This window comes from Haemorhous mexicanus, chromosome 22 (assembly GCF_027477595.1).
Source record: "Haemorhous mexicanus isolate bHaeMex1 chromosome 22, bHaeMex1.pri, whole genome shotgun sequence".
Lineage (NCBI taxonomy): Eukaryota > Metazoa > Chordata > Aves > Passeriformes > Fringillidae > Haemorhous > Haemorhous mexicanus.
In genome coordinates, this window is record NC_082362.1 from 923,251 (window position 1) to 939,128 (window position 15,878).

At 49.4% G+C, this 15,878-nt stretch overlaps 2 protein-coding genes across 10 annotated transcripts in view; one reads left to right on the plus strand and one right to left on the minus strand.

Moving 5' to 3' along the window:
- Nucleotides 1-106: 106 nt before the first annotated feature.
- On the minus strand, nucleotides 107-6,256 carry SBDS (SBDS ribosome maturation factor). Its single transcript, XM_059866169.1, has 5 exons — nucleotides 6,086-6,256; nucleotides 5,242-5,371; nucleotides 3,814-4,014; nucleotides 3,105-3,269; nucleotides 107-2,512 (listed from the first exon to the last, which is right to left on the minus strand). The coding sequence occupies exons 1-5, from the start codon at nucleotides 6,211-6,213 to the stop codon at nucleotides 2,384-2,386; spliced, it is 753 nt and encodes a 250-aa protein (XP_059722152.1). The 5' UTR covers nucleotides 6,214-6,256; the 3' UTR covers nucleotides 107-2,383.
- Nucleotides 6,257-6,265: 9 nt separating this feature from the next.
- TYW1B (tRNA-yW synthesizing protein 1 homolog B) overlaps nucleotides 6,266-15,878 on the plus strand; it is a 106,308-nt gene continuing 96,695 nt past the window's right edge. Inside the window, exons 1-7 of one of the 9 annotated variants that reach the window (XM_059866163.1) lie at nucleotides 6,266-6,324; nucleotides 7,849-8,015; nucleotides 8,651-8,791; nucleotides 9,319-9,420; nucleotides 10,297-10,491; nucleotides 11,819-12,100; nucleotides 12,957-13,064. In XM_059866163.1, the coding sequence (XP_059722146.1) occupies nucleotides 7,881-8,015; nucleotides 8,651-8,791; nucleotides 9,319-9,420; nucleotides 10,297-10,491; nucleotides 11,819-12,100; nucleotides 12,957-13,064 (963 nt within the window). In that variant the 5' untranslated portion in view covers nucleotides 6,266-6,324; nucleotides 7,849-7,880. Of the gene's footprint in view, nucleotides 6,421-7,005; nucleotides 7,707-7,848; nucleotides 8,016-8,650; nucleotides 8,792-9,318; nucleotides 9,421-10,296; nucleotides 10,492-11,818; nucleotides 12,101-12,616; nucleotides 12,712-12,956; nucleotides 13,065-15,878 lie in introns of those variants that run through there. The other 8 variants (XM_059866157.1, XM_059866159.1, XM_059866158.1 and 5 more) reach the window with 8 other exon arrangements.

Here is a 15,878-nt window from a genome sequence, read left to right on the forward strand (position 1 = left end):
CCAGCTTATTTAAATGCCTGCGTATCTGAAAATTCCAGTTAATTAGCCAGGAAATGGTTGGGAAGGAAATGGTTGTGTCTTGTTGGAATGGGCAAAGACAAACTAGTTACCAATCCTGAGCTTTATTCTGATGCTCACCATATGCTCTTGCTGAACTACAAACATAACAAGAAATGCCAGCATGTATCTTTATTTGTCCATAAATAGACTCAAGCTCCCTCTAGAAGAGAAAATCCTTAATGTTTGGATTTGCAGAAAAAGACTTTATAAAGAAATTGCCTTCTGAGCACCAAGCTCATGAATCAGCTTAGATTCAGTTCTGGAACTCCAGATCTTTAACCTGCTGCCATCCTGTTGTGCTCAAGGTGTTAAACACAGCAAACCAAGAAATAAAAGAATTGTGAAATAAGGTATTGACACAATATCCTCTGAGGCTCTTGCTCAGCATCTTATCTGCATATTTATGAATTGCATGTTAGTGCTAATTTCCAGTGACGAGCTAAATATCAACATGATCATCTTCAGTGCTTCCCAAAGTGTGTCTGGAGAGAGGGGCACATGAAGGTAGCAGCCCAGGGTGGTACCCATGGGAGCTGCCTGTGCACACAGAGCTCTCCGCACCGAGCCCTGTCCACATGGCATATCCAGTCACTACACCCCTGAATTTCCTAGGCAGCATTTAAACCCCTGGGAGCAAACAAAAGCATTTTAAAATGGATAAAGTGGTTCAAGAATCTCTGTTTCACCTGCCCTCAGCAAAACTCAGGCTCTAGAGAGGCAGATCCTTCCAAAATGCTGCTGAAGAAATTGATCCTGGCCTTGCATGAGTGCACACAAATTGGCTGCTGCAGAAATCCACTCCCAAGGGGCAGCCTTGGACTGAGGTTCCAGCCCTGCAGCCACCTCACATGCCAAACCTCCCCTCCTCCAGCTGATTTCCACTCTCCCTGACGAAATTCCAGGAAATTCACAATGAGTTAAAGGTGCAGAAGAAAGGTCAGCAGCACAAACCCAGCTCTGTTTAACTGTCACAGAAGGGGGAAGTCTCTGGAAGGCAATAGCAACCAAAGAGCACCATGCTCACCTGGGAGAGATCTTCCCGGCTGGCCCACAGCTCCTCACCTGCTGCCAGCTATCTGCATGGAAACAGGAATGTCATATTAAAGGCTCCTCAAACTCCTGCTGATTTAGCTTTTAGTCACTAAACCATATCTGCTTTGCCTGGTGTTTTGTATTTTTAGTATCTCCTTCCCCCATTGTTGTCCTCTCTTCCCCTTTTCTTTGCAATACCCCAGTTCAACTTTAAATTGTTTGTTTAACACAGCAGCAGCAAGATTTAACAGAATTAGCAAGAACTATATCCCATGCCTCAGGAGCAGGCTGGTAATTCCGTGCATGGATTAGAGAGCAGCAAAAAAAAAAAAAAAGACAAAGGATAAAGGACAGCTGCCAGAATTGTTCTGTTGCACTTAAAAGCAAAGGGGCACACACAAACAATTCCTGCTGGGAATTACTGTCCAACAAAAGCCTGTCTGGCTCCATGGCCAGAGGCCACCACTGCCTGTTTGAGATTCATTTTATCATGTGAAAGCAGCAGCTCTCAAGCACAGGCTACTCCCTCAGCCTACAAAAGCACTGCCCCAGCCAGGGATATCTCCTCTACTATTAAGAAAAATAAGTGTCTCATTTCTTTCTGTATCTATAATATATAAATAGATGATCATTTGTTTTTATTAATGTAGCTAAATATATTCTACAAATAAGTTATTTGGAGAACATCATCTCTACGTCAGCAAGTGCTGCTATAGCCAGTGAAGGAATTCTTTATGAATGGTCCTTTGAAGTACTTTAATTACCAAGTAGCCAATTATGGAAGTCTAAGTCAGTTTTCACGCTGCCAAGAGACTGATTTTTAGACATGATCCACCCTGCACCTGTTTAGAAGTGAAAATGCAGCTCTCTTTTCTTAAGGTCCCTCTCCTCACACACAAAGCCACTCCTCAGTGACCAGTGCAATCTCCCACACAACACTGACAACCTGAAGGTACAAACAATTCGCACCAAATCGCTCAAGCACACTTCAACAGCAACCCTGAAACTAAAGCAAAGCCAGAGTAACCACCCTACCACACCCTAACTCAGTCCTTATTAGTGCAACTCTGACACAAAATCTTCTTATAGGCAAAGACATCTGTAAACCAAGCAAGTGTAAATGATAAAAAAAACCCCAACCCACACTGCATGGAAAAAATCCCAAAGGATTAGTGTCAGAAAATATTTGGCAGCAAGAGATTGGAAAAAACCATGAAGGCCTAACAGAAGAGTGGCTACACCAGTCACTGCGGGGAGGGTGTTGAAGCAGATCTGCTGCAGGAAGATTTTGTTATTCAAGCTTTTCATCTCCTTCCTCCACATCCTTCAGACTGAGCACTTCCAGGGATCCTTTCCCTTTTGTCTCACTGCGGATCAGCTCGTCAACCTCCCTGAAGCAGCCTGGGTCAATAAGGCACACCTGGAATGTTCCACATTTCATCAGTCAGCCAAGAACGTTTGGATTTATTTCATCAGCCCCTACCCAAGGCCTAACATTCACTTTCATTAAAACAATCCTAGTTAGTTACTGAGCAGGACTCTGAAGAGTTGACAAACTCTGTCTGGCAGCAAACTTTCCACAGAGCTCTACAGTTACAGTTCCCCATGCTGGACATGGCTTTTGCCAGTTGGGATTGCTGGATTCGAATCTGTTTGTATGAAGATTTTAATACCAAATTTTGCTTTACCACACACCAACTTGAATAAAAAATAATTAGCCACCCTTAAAATCTAGACAGAAGCCACCAAATAAATAACAATAACATTCCACATATGGGAGAGACTTATTAGTGTTTCAGGATCATCACTGCTAAGAGGAATTGCACTGTGCACTCCTCAGCTTGGAGCAGCAACCTCTGGATGCCAAAGGCTGCTTCCATGCCCACATCACTAGGATTGTGTGAAATTAAAAATTCCCAACTGCAGCTCTCATTCATGATCTCTGGCAAGCCTTCAGTTTATCTAAACAGCTTTCATATATGAATTCAGCCCAGGGACTGCTTTTTGCTCACCATTTCCAGCTGCTCCTGGAAGTCTTCACTCTCAGTAACTTTAATCAGTGGCTTGAGCTTCTCTTTCAGTTTCTTGCCCTCCTTTGCTGGCAGGATAAACCTCAGCCTCATGTGAGCACGTTCAATCTGCATGGTCTCCTTCAGCTGCCTGATCACTTCCAGGGCCTGTTGGACAAGAAAAAGACCACTTGTACACCTGCTTAAAACCCAGCACCCAGATCCAAATCTCAAACCTTTTCCCCAGCTTCAGAGCCATCTCTCAGTGCTGGGCACTGCTGCTCTGCTGCAGGGAGATTGCTATCACGCTTTTTTGACAGATGAACAAGAAAAGGCTGACTTGTCACTTGTGATCACTTTGAACACTTAAAAGCTGTCTGAAATAAAATTATATAGCTATACTGCAAAACACCACAAACCGACATTGCTCAGATGCAAACCTGATATACCACCTCAATTAGCATAAATCATAAACCTTTTATTTCTGCATCACTGTTGGTTTTTTTCCTTTCTTTCTCCCCTCCCTGAATTCTTAGCAAACAAATTGCCAGAGTTTCAGGAGCTGCTTCTCTGCAGCACTCAGCTGCCAGATGGCTGAGTAATCCCTGTGCAGGCCTCAGATCCCAGTGCTCTGCTGATCCCTCTGTGGCTGAGACCCAAGGAATTACACTGGATGGCAGCACCTTGCAGCAGGATACTGCAGGAAACTCACCTGCTGCTTTGTGCTCTTGTTGGGTTTGACAGAGTAATGGATGTCCTTCATGGCCCTTTCGATGAGGATCACTGTGTAGGGCCTCTTGGTCTCGGGGTTCACGCACTTGTCAGCCACGATGGTGGCGATGTCCCGGAACATCTGCTCCAGCTGTGTGTGCCGCTCCTTGTCCGACACCTGCAGCTCCCCTTTGGACAAAATCTGTTTTATCCACAGAAATCCGTTAATAAACATCCTGGATTTAAGACTGACAAGCTAAATTTGACAACTTTGAGTAACTTTCTTAAATTTGACAGCTGCTTGAAAGGTTGGGTGAGATTTGAAGCGCAGCAAACAATAATCAAATTAATAATGTGAATCATTACAACAGACAGCATTGGAAAGGCTTCAGACAAAAAACTCACCCCAGAAATACTAAACAGCAGGAAGAGAAGCACAGATTTCAAAGAATCACAGAATATCATAAGCTGGAAGGGACCCCCCAAGGATCATCCAGTCCAGTTCCTGGTCCTGCCCAGACACCCCAACAATCCCAGCCTGGGCATCCCTGGGAGCTCCTGGAGCTCTGGCAGCCTCGGGCCTGGGACCATTCCCTGGGCAGCCTGGGCAGTGCCCAGCACCCTCTGGGGGAAGAACCTTTCCCTAAAATACAACATAAACCTGCCCTGGCACAGTTCCAGCCCTTCCCTGGGTGCTGTCCTTGTCACACAGAGCACAGATCAGAGCTGTTCCTTGGGAGGAGCTGCAGGCCCCCATGAGGTCTGACCTCAGTCTCCTCAGGCTGAACAGACCAAGTGCCCTCAGCTGCTCCTTGTGTGGCCCCTCCAGGCCCTTCACTTTCTTTGTAGCTTTCTTTGGACTCTGACAGCTTCAGATCTCTCTTATATTGTGGCACCCAAAACTGTCCCAGAGCAGAGTAGGGCAATTCCTTCCCTGGCCCAGCTGTTGATACTGGGCCTGGTGACCCCAGGAGAGGGATGTCCATCCTGGCTGCCAGGGCAATGCTGACTCAAGAGATTTACTGAAATCTTATCAACCACAGCAAGTCCATGGTTCATATCCCACCAGTTAGGACTAAGAAATTAGATCTGTTACTAACATCTAAGTGAGCTCTCCAAAGTAAGCCACTGTCCTCTTCTTTTTTTTTTTGCATTCTTAATAACTTATCTTATGTGAGGAACTCTTCAGTGCTGGCGGTGCCCAGACACATTGGTGCATGCAAGTTGTGTGTTAGAATTCTTCCCAGCCACATGCATATGCCAAATTTAAAAACTATAAAACAGAGCTACAACTCCTTTTTACCCATTTCTTAACAAGCAACCCTTTCACCTATAGCAGCATTCTAGAAACACCCTTCAGTACAAACCAACCTAACTGCATGACTAAATCTTCTCACATCTTTTATAAAGCAAAGTGTGTGAAACCTACCATCTTACAGATTTCTGTCTGGTCATCTGTTCCAAATGCTTTAACTAGATCTTCCTTCTTTGCCACCTGGCCTTTGGAGACATTGACAAACACTGTGTGTGTCTGCAGGACCTCATCGAGATCTTTCTCCCTAGAGATTAAGATAAATGTAGAAAACTCAGAATAATCCCAGAATGGTGCCAGTCCCTCCCCTGCCATGGCCACGGACACCTTCCAGTGTCCCAGGCTACTCCAAACCCCATCCAGCCTGGCCTTGGGCACTGCCAGGGATCCAGGGGCAGCCACAGCTGCTCTGGGCACCCTGTGCCAGGGCCTGCCCACCCTCCCAGGGAATAATTCCTTCCCAATATTTCATCTATGCATCCCTGCCCTCTATCAGAGTGAAACATTGTCCCTTGTCATGGCACTCCATGCCTTGCCCAAAGCCCCTCTCCAGCAAAGAAGCAATGCCAGCAGCACAGCTGTGTTCAGCGAGGAGAAAGAGCTCCCGTTGCCCCGGGCTGACTCAGCACAGCTGGAACCTTCCAGCACAGAGGCGTCGCTGCCCAAGCACGGGCACGGCGTTCCCGTTACCGGCCCCGCGCCTCCTCCCGGGGTCAGATCGGGGGGCCGGGGCCGCGCACGATCCCCAGCCCCGCAGCCAGGTCCTGCACAGTCACTGCCGACCCCCCTCCCACGCCCCAGACCCTTCCCGGTCCTCACACGGGCTCCCCTCCCGCGCCGCTACCAAGCGCCCACGCAGGGTGCCCGGTACGACCCCCTCACAGCCGGGTCCCCACACGGGCCCTTCCCCGGGCCCCACGCCGAGCCCGAGCCGCCTCCCCGCCGGCTCCCGGGCACTCACGCTCCGCTGCGCCAGCCCATGACCTTGTTGCGGTAACAGGCGATCTCGAAGCGCTTCCCGGCGCGCCGTGCTCGCACCACGGCCACATTGGTGAGGCGGATCTGGTTGGTGGGGGTGAAGATGGACATGGCGGCGGCCGCCTGCTCCGCCCCCGGCCCGGCCCGGCAGTGAACGGCGGCACGGGCGGAAGGGGCGGGAGCCGCGCATGACGGCCTGAGGGGAGCCGGGCGGGGAGCGGGGTCAGTGCTGGGGGGGGGAGAACCGGGCCGTGATGGGGCGAACAGAATAACCGTGTCCGTGGTAACCGTGAGGAGGGGGATATAATAACCGTGCTTGTGGGTTAATAACTGTGTGTATGGGCTGATAACCGAGTGTGTGGGATAATAGTGTGTGTATGGGCTGATAACCGTGAGGGGGGTATATAACGACCGTGTGTGTGAGCGGTTGTAAGTGTGAGAGGGTGCTTTGGAGGGGGGTGGGGGTAATGACCGTGGAGGTATTTATTAACTGTACGTGGTATACGGGGTTGGTAACTCTGAGGTGGGGGGTGTTTAATAATGGTGAGGGTGGTGGGATGATAACCGTGAGAAGCAGGAGAAGGTGGGGTAAAACCGTGGGGTATTTGGAGGAGAGAGGGGCATTAACCATGAGAGGAGGAATAACCACGAGGGTGAGGGGTGTGTGTGTTTGTGGGGTGATAACCATTGGGGGTGTGTAGTTGTGTAGGGGATAATAGTGAGCACGTGTGTGCGTGCCTGTTTTGGAGCTAAAATTCTCTTCAATATATGTAGCATCTCTTGCATTTGAGGAAGTTGTATAGAGGTTAAGGGAATCCCTATAGCTGATTTAGGTAAAACTGGGAGCACTGGGCAAGTGCTCTTGGCTCTTCTCTATTGTGAGTCTCAGTGTTGCTGCTGGAGGGCTGTAGGGCATCCCCTTAAGCCTTTGCTCTGGTAACTTGAGTACCAGCCTGTATAAGTTTCCAGCCTCTTGGAAATACTTGCATTCTGTGCTCTCGACTGATATCTGCAAAAACAAGATCTGAGCTGCAGATGACAGTAGAAGGGCTCTGTTCCTCAGTCAATAAATATCACAAACCAGCCCTTTTGGATTTCTGAATATTCCATATGAAATAGATATTCCCAGACACCCTGCAGGTGCATTCCTGGCTGTGCCCTGGCTTACTGTGCCCTGAATGTTCTGAACCAACCTGACACATCTCAGTGGTTCCAAATCGAGCTTCACTTGCATCAAAGAATTCTGTCAAAGTGTTTCTAATTCAATCCATGTGTCAATCTGCCCTTGAAACTCTGTAATCAATGTGACATCAAATGTGTGTAAGCAAGTGTTGCGTTCAGCATAAAGTTCTGTGCAGGTGATTTCCCCCTTGGACTGGACCTTTCTCATTCCAGAGAACTTTCATTTGTTGTGTTTGTGTAAAACTATAGCCAGTATGATCCACTGGATGTTTCACGAGGACATTTTCCCTTTCAGGCACTTGGACAGCACAGGTATTTTCTGCTTTTCCTTGTAACAGAACTGCCCTAGCAAGGAAAAACCCAGAGTTTCCCTCTGACAGTATGCAATGCTAGCTTGGAGCTCATCTGACGCAGCTGAGGAGGTGAAGGCTTCTTGATTCAATTTTAGTGCTTTGTCTTTAGCCAGAAGCTGTTTTCTGCAAAGCCTGGGCAATAGCTGAAAATGTGAGGCTGTGGGTACTGTGCGATTATTTTGTGTGTGCTCATTCCGTATTCACTCTGTAGGCACCTGTGACATTCCAGATTTAGATGTCTCAATGGATATGTGGAGCTACTTCCATACTTGCCTGGTGTCCATATGGCTGCACAGATTTTACATCTATTCTGCTGTTGCTTTTGGGATCAGCCTTTGGATTGTCATTCAGTTCATCACCACCAGAGCCAAAAGGAAGGTAACTGAGCCTGTCAGCACTTCTCTCTGAGAGACCCCAAAAACCTGGGTGGAAGTGAGTAGTTACTGGATAAAGGCACCTGCCATGGGCCCGCTGAGAATGTTGCAAATCCCAGATGTAGTTTGGTTATCTGGTTATGATCCTCAGCCTGGCTTGTTTGTGTCTGTGGGTCACTAAATGCTCTTGTTGGTCTGATGTCAGGGCAGAGCTCAGCAGGGCACACCTCACACTGTTCCTGGGAGAATGTGTCCCCCTGGATTGCTCTGTCACTCCAGGTAAAGCCCTCTGCTTGTGCCCAGTGTTTGCACCTTCATGTTTTCATGATGCTAATGACAAGGTTGGGCTGGTTTTGGGATGGGAGGGAATTTGGCCATTCAGGAGTTGAAAACCTCCTCCTGCAGGTGGGTAGAGATCTCCTGCAGGACTTGGGAGGTTCAGCTGGATCCTGTTACCTCCTGGACAAGTGGGTGTTATAGCGTGGCTTAGTCAGGAAAACAGGTCCTGCTTTGTTTGTCTGGGTGTGAGAGGAACCAGAATGCTTTGACTTGCTGAGAGTGCCCCCAGGATTTGAGTTTTAGGTGCTCTTGGTTTGACAGCCCTTGGAGAAGGAATATGACACAGCTCTTGTTTCATAGGGTGAGCAATCCCATGGAAGTCCCTCTTCCCCTGAGGGAACATCAGACAAACTGGGAAATGGATGTGCCCCCTGTCAGGCACAGGGGATCCATGTTGCTGGAGTGAAGATCTTCTACGGCTCTCAGACTGGCACAGCAAAGGTATCTGTACTTTCATTGTACATTCGTGAAATTGCTTTGAAATATTGTTGGGATCTGGGAATCTTGCTTGCCTTAAAACTCTGCTATGGGTACAGATCTGGGAGTTCATCAGCACATTCATTAGCTTCTTACAATCATTGCCCAACATGCAAGATAAGTTAAAAATTAAATAAAAATAGCAATTTTTCTACTCCCTTTAAGCAAGACATGCAGTAGAGATTGATTATAAAACTAGAAGTTCACTCTTGCACTATAATTTTAATTTTCTCTCTTTGTAGAGAGAAAACTTTGCTGGGTTTGGTGATTTCTCATGAAGAAATGTAATTTGTGTGTGTAACTGTGACATTATAATGTTGTAACTCTCAGCCAGTGTACTCCATTTTTGTTTTAATGTGAGGAATTGCAGTGCCAGTGTCCAGGCCTCCTGTGTCATTATTCTTCCTGTGCACGGAGAGGTCTTGTGGCTGAGCACAGCAGGGCTTATGGGGCTTGAAGTAATTGATAACTTCCAATGTTTCTTTGTTCAGAGATTTGCCAAAGCTCTGGCTGAAGCTGTTACTTCCCTTAATTTGCCTGTGGATGTCATTAACATGGAAGACTATGATCCAGAAGATGGTTTAGTAGAGGAGGTGGGTATGGCATAAACACCAGTAACAAATACATTTTTTTTCCTGGGGTTATCAAGGCTGTTTTCCTCTTGTGTTTCTCTTCTTTGTTCTGGAAATCCCCAAAGCTTTGTGATGAATTGCTTCCCTATGCAAATGTAGCCCATCCGTCCTCAGCAGAAAATACCTACATTTTGAGAATTTCAAAGCACCAGTTGGACATTTTGCTATGACAGTGACTCTGTATGAGCCAGTTCTGTAACTCAGGGGTGAGCTGGGTGAGAGTGGCTGCCCCAGGTGCTCTGTACACCTGGGCAAGGTTCAGAACCAGAACAGGAAGGTGATCACGCTCTGCAGCTTTTAGAGGCTTTTAAGATAGAAACTCCTTGTGAGGTGTATTTATGTGTAGTAATCCTTGATGGGTTTTTCTTCTGTGAATATTGATAGTTGCTTCTTGAGAGTTTTAATTAATCCTAACAAAAAATTTTGGTGGAAACTGCATGCTGGGAATTCCTTCAGGTGTCAGTATGAATTGCCATCATTTGATACTTCCCCTAACACACCTGTAAATGTGAGGTTGAGGAGTTTGAACTGTTTATCCATGAGGCACTTCCCTGATGAAGGAGTTGGGTCAGGAAGCTGCTGATGGGGCTCCATGTCCAGTTTTGCTCTGTCACTGTGTCCCTGTTCAGCTTGACCTCTCTCTGCTAATTTAAGGTGCTGTGCAGATTGTTCAACACCCTTGGGATTGTCGCCTGCACCATCCCACCCCAGCAGGAGACAGCCTTGTCTTTTGATTTCTCCCAGCTGCCTGGGTGCTGTAAATCTTTGCTTTAGAAGAAGGTGCTGGAAAATGCAGTGATTTCTTTTTTTTCCCTCCTGTCCTGTTTGTGTGACCAGACAAGCAGCAGGAACATCTGTGTGTTCCTGGTGGCCACCTACACCGAGGGGCAGCCCCCAGAGAGTGCAGTCTGGTTCTGCAGGTGGCTGGAAGAGGCAGCCAATGATTTCCGTGTTGGGAAGAGCTTCCTGCAGGGCCTGAGATATGCCGTGTTCGGGCTGGGGAACTCGGCCTATGTGGACCACTACAACACAGTGAGTGTCCCTCGAGCCTCTTCTTGGCTTCTGCTCCTCAGACCCCCAGCTGCATGAAGTGCATCCAACCTGTGTGAGGCTGGTGCTCTGTGCGAGATTGCAGCTGTTTTGCTGACTGGGTGAGGCGCTGGGTTTAGGGCATGGGCAGAATCTCAGAGCCATTGAGCTTGGGAAAAAACCTCCAAGATCATTGTGTCCCTGATCCCCACCTTGTCCCCAGCCCAGACCTCTGAGTGCCACATCCAGGCCTTCCTTGGGCACTTCCAGGAATGGGGACTCCAAACCTCCCTGGGCAACCCCTGCCAGTGCCTGAGCACCCTTTCCATGGGGAAATTCCTCCTGATGTCCAACCTGAGCCCAGCCAGAGAGACCGTTCCCTCTCCTCCTGTTCCCTGGAGCAGAGCCTGACCCCCCCGGCTGTCCCCTCCTGGCAGGAGTTGTGCAGAGCCACAAGGGCCCCCCTGAGCCTCCTTTTCTCCAGTCTGAGCCCCTTCCCAGCTCTCTCAGCTGCTCCTGGGGCTCCAGACCCTTCCCAGCTCCGCTCCCTTCCCTGGACATGCTCCAGCCCCTTGCTGTCTTTCTTGGGGTGAGGGGCCCAAAACTGCCCCCAGGACTGGAGGTGCCTCAGCAGTGCCAGCACAGGGGACAGTCACTGTCCTGGTCCTGCTGTCACACCAGTGCTGGTACAAGCCAGTGCCGTTGGCCGTCTTGGCCACCTGGGCAGTTCAGCTTTGAAGCAATTGGATTTCAAACGGAAAATGAGTCCCACAGGCACTGGGAGGTGTGGTAACACATTTGGTAAATCTTTACTGAGTTAATTTCCCAGCTTTGAAAACTTTCTGCAGTCACCGGAGGGCAGAGCACTGTAAACTCTTGCTCTTGCTGCCTTCTAAACGTGGCTCCTTTTTATGATGTGGGTTTTAGCTTTATTCCCTGATGTGTACTATGGCAGAATCTCTGCCTGGTCATTGGTCTCATCTCACACAGAAAAATGGCATCACTTGTCACAGGTTGTGTTCAGAGCTGGGGCTGTGTGTCACATACATGACTGTTCTGACCAACAAGCACCACATAGAGCAATCTGTTCCTAGAGCCTGCACCCCAGGGGTGGCAGAGGGATTTTCCAATGGAGTCTGAGGGGGTGTGGTGCTGTTCAGGCTGCCCTGTGTCTGTGCTGAGCCAGCACCTGAGAGGGACTCCCCAGGTCTCTGCCCTGCAGTGTCATGCAGCTCACTGGCTCTTCCCAGGGCTGATCCTTCCTTTTATGGTTGGCTGCTTGCACTTGGCCCTGGTTTAATTTCCTTTCCAACCCTTCCTCCTGTCCTAGGTTGGAAGGAGGATGGACAGGTGGCTGTGGATGCTCAGTGCCAGCAGGATCATGGCTCGGGCTGAGGGGGACTGCAATGTGGCCCAGAGCAAGCATGGCAGCATTGAAGCTGACTTTGAGGCCTGGAAAGACAAATTCCTCACTCGGCTCCAGGCACTCTGCAGAGGGGAAAAGAAGCCCTGCAGGGGGAAGTGCAAGAAGGGGAAGTGCAAATCTTCAGGGAAGCAGAGCAAGGAAAGCTTGGACCGTGAACATGGGACATCAGAACAGGACAATACTGAGGTACAGCCAAAATCCTTGAGGCCTTATTTTATTTGGAGCACTGTTTGACTTCTCCCCTTCTTCCTGCAGTCCAGAGGGCTGCTGTGGGAGCCTGCTACTTGTTCTGGAGCAGGGGGAGAGGAGAGGTGAGATCCCATGGCAATAACAAGTAGAATGAGCCATCCGAAAGAAGGACCAAAGAATTAGTCATGGAGCCAGGCTCGATGGCATTTGTGTGATGAGGGAGTCTTGCTCCTGGCTGGGGTCAGATGCTCCAGTGAACCAGGGTGGGTTCTCAGCAGAGCCTTTGCCTCGTCCCATGGCCAGGGGGACTCTTCAGTTCAATGTGAGTCATCAAGCTGCAGCCTGGTGAAGCTCAGCTGCTCTGCCTGCATCCCAGGGTTTTCCAAAGGCAGCGGGGGTGTGTTACCTGAGCAAATCCTGTATGTTCTTTGTGTGTATCTGCCTGTAATCATTTCTCTTCTGGAGTGTTTATTGATTGTAGATTTTGACTAAGAAATCCTCTCTATTGCTCTCCAGTGCAAGACCCGGAGCTGCTATGGCACTTTAATCCTCCCTCGAGCCATATACTGTGGGTTGGAAGTTATTGCTGGGTTGTATTTTATAGGAAAGTAAGTGGTTCTTTTGGCTGGGTTTGGGAGTGCTGGCTGCTGCAGAACAGGAGGAATAAATCTTGCTGTCAGTGAGGCACTTGGGTTTAAAGGGGTTCAGGGTTCCATATCCATCCTACAGGTTTTTGGTAGGCTATTGCTTGTTTTGAGTGGTCTTTACTGATGAGGAGAGCTCATTTCACTGGTTAGCTTAGTCTTACATTTAACAGTGAGATAAATTCTTTTTTCCCTGTTATCTCCCACAGGCAGAGGAATTGTTTGAAACCAGTAGTGAGGAGGAAGCTGGAAGCACAGATTCTGTCATTGATGTTGAAGATCTTGGCAATATCATGGGCCACATGAAGAAAGCAAAGGTACTGCTGTTAGAGGGGGTATGGAATGGTCAGGTCTTGTTCACTGAGCAGCTGTATTGATTAAAATGTAACTGGCTGGATATGAATCTGTGGGGTTTGGTTAGCGGGAGTGTAAAATACGAGCCACGGAAGAACCTGTTCCCAAAAAGAACATCTTTAGAGGAGTGTTGGTGTAGTCACAGACTGACTCTGTACCTTGCTGTAGTGGTAACCTGTGACTTCCAGTCAGAGGGAAGATTTACTTGCAGAGCTAACACTGGATCTGGCTGCAAATCTCTGCACTGAGATTCCCAGTGCAGTGCCTGAACACAGGTCCTGTTCCTGTACTGCCTGTGGGTTGTCACTGAAATGCAGGTGTGGGGACAGGAGCAGAGCTGCAGGTGCAGCAGAAACACCACCCAGCTGCCAGAGCACCTTGCCTTGCTCACTGCTGCCCTAGGTCACCTCACCTAGGGTGAGGTCTGTGCTTCACACACTGGGCCTGTCACACAGCCCCAAGTTCCTGCTCCATCCCAGGCTCTTGCTGTTGGTGTCCTTTTCCTGTGCTCAGTCTGAGCTGGGGTGTATCACATTCACCTCACTGACACCAAGCACTAGAGGCAGGGAGCAGCTGCAGGGCCTTGCTGTGCTCCCCAGTCTTTGCTGGCTGAGCAGTTGTTGGTTGAGGTGGGGAGGGGTGGCCTGTGATGTACTCCGAGCCCATCTGCTGCCCCCCTTTGCTCTCAGTACCCTTTGCCTGGTGCTGTCACTGTGCACCATTGAGCTGCTCTCCATGCCCTTCTCACCAAACTGACTGTAGTGACACCTTCCTTACTGTGGGTGTGTCTGCACTGTGGGGTTTTCACAGCTCTTTCCCAAAATGGGACCCTATCACAGGGTGCCCAGAGCAGCTGTGGCTGCCCCTGGATCCCTTGAAGGCCAGGCTGGATGGGGTTTGGAGCAGCCTGGGACAATGGAAGGTGTCCCTGCCTGTGGAAGGGGTGTGGAATGAGATGGTCTCAGGTCCCTGCCAGCCCAAACTGCTCTGTGACTCTGTGAAAATACAACAATGTTCTCAGTGCTCTGAGCTGAGGTGGCACTGCTGGGCTACCTGAAGGCAGGCCATGGCTCGCAGGAGGGTGTGTGCTTGGAGAGCAGGAGCTTACAAGGGGAGCAGGGGGATCTCTGTTGCTGCCCTCAGGGAGGGGAAGGAGGTAAATCAAGCACTGCTGTTTGTAGCCATCTCTGTGAGGAGAAGAGCAGCCCCAGCGATGGGGCAAGGCTGGCTGCTGTGAGAGGGCTCTGCCCCAGAGCCGGGATCGCCTGTGCACTGCAGCTCGTCAGGAAAGGCTGGGGAACCTTCTGGCTTCCCGTTGGAGGGAGAAAGGACCGCAGTTCCTCATGGAGGGCATTAACATTGTTCCTGTCTCCTCTGTCCTGCGCTCTCCACTAGAGGTCAGCGGCCAAAAGGGAGCCGGGTGCTGCGGCAGCTCCGGGGCGGTGCTTCTGCCCTGCCGGGCCGTGGTGACAGCCAGCACTCCTGTGAAGAACTGGCATTGAGCTTTCCCTGACTGACAGACTATAGCAACATCGTGATCGAGGAGCAGTGTAACCCAGGAAAACCACGTATCATAGGCCAGTTTACAAATAAAATGTGAGCACAGCTATAAAATACTTTCTGCTGTTCACTGGAAGAAATCAGTGCTGAGTCAGTGTGGTGTGGGTTTGTATACAGGCAGGGAAAGTTCACTGCTGTCTGTGCCTTGGCTGAGGCAGGACCCAAACTGTTTTCTCCTCAGCCTTCCTGGTGTTCTGCTGCAGCCAGGAGAGTGTTGGATGTACTTGTGTTCTGCAGTACCTGTGACTGCAGATCAGATTGCTGTGGCTGTGGCCCATGTGCCACCTTGATCAGAGGGGCAGCTGCTGCCTGAGCACAGACACTCACTCACCTGGAGCTGGAACCTGCAGGTGTTGATCTTTTGAGCCTTTTCCTTGGAGGAGCTGGCAGAGCTGCTCTGCTGTGAGAGTTGAACACTGCCCTTCTGCAGAGGATCAAATCCTGAGGGGTCAAGTGTTGGTGTGGGCCTGAGAGCTCGCTCTGAGTGTGCCTAAGGGCACCTCTGTTGAAGTCCCATCCCCTTTCTAGGCTCTGAGAGGTTTCCTGTACCAGGTGAGTCGTTCTGCCTTTGGCCATTTTAGTCATTTTCCCTCTCATGGCATGCTGGACTATGTAAAATGGATGTGACACCGCTGTTTTCCCTAAACTAACCTGTTGTCCTGCAGGACTCCTTGCCCACACAGCCAAGTGCTCTGGTCTTTGGGATCTGAACTAGTCACACATAGGTGAGCAAGTCTGAGAGAAACTTGGGTATCTTCAGGGTTATGTCACAGACAGTTCTTCCTCCTCAGAGTTCCTTGGGTCTGGAATGTGCCTGACACTTTCCAGCAGAAGTTCAATGGGTGTCATTGTTGGGTATTCACCCCTCTGCCTATGGGATGTGGAGCAGCAGGGTCTGCCTTGTGCATTGTAGTTGATTTGAAATGGTTTTGGGTCCAGCTTTCATCTCTTCTGCATGGATTGGCTGTTGTGAGGCTCACTAGCAGGTAAGGCAGGCACAGACAGTCAGAATTCCTTATTGTCCTGCCTTTTCTGGGATGCCAGAGTGAGGCTGTGGGGGGATTGAATAAATCCTTGCTCACATCTCTGCTGGTCATCTTTATTTAAGTTTGCATCTGTCTTTCGTTGTTTGCCTTGACAGAAATCAAGGCTGAGATTTGTCTTACAGCATTCCCCCCGTATTCTGCAGGTTTGTAAAGTATTGACAAAGGGCTTGA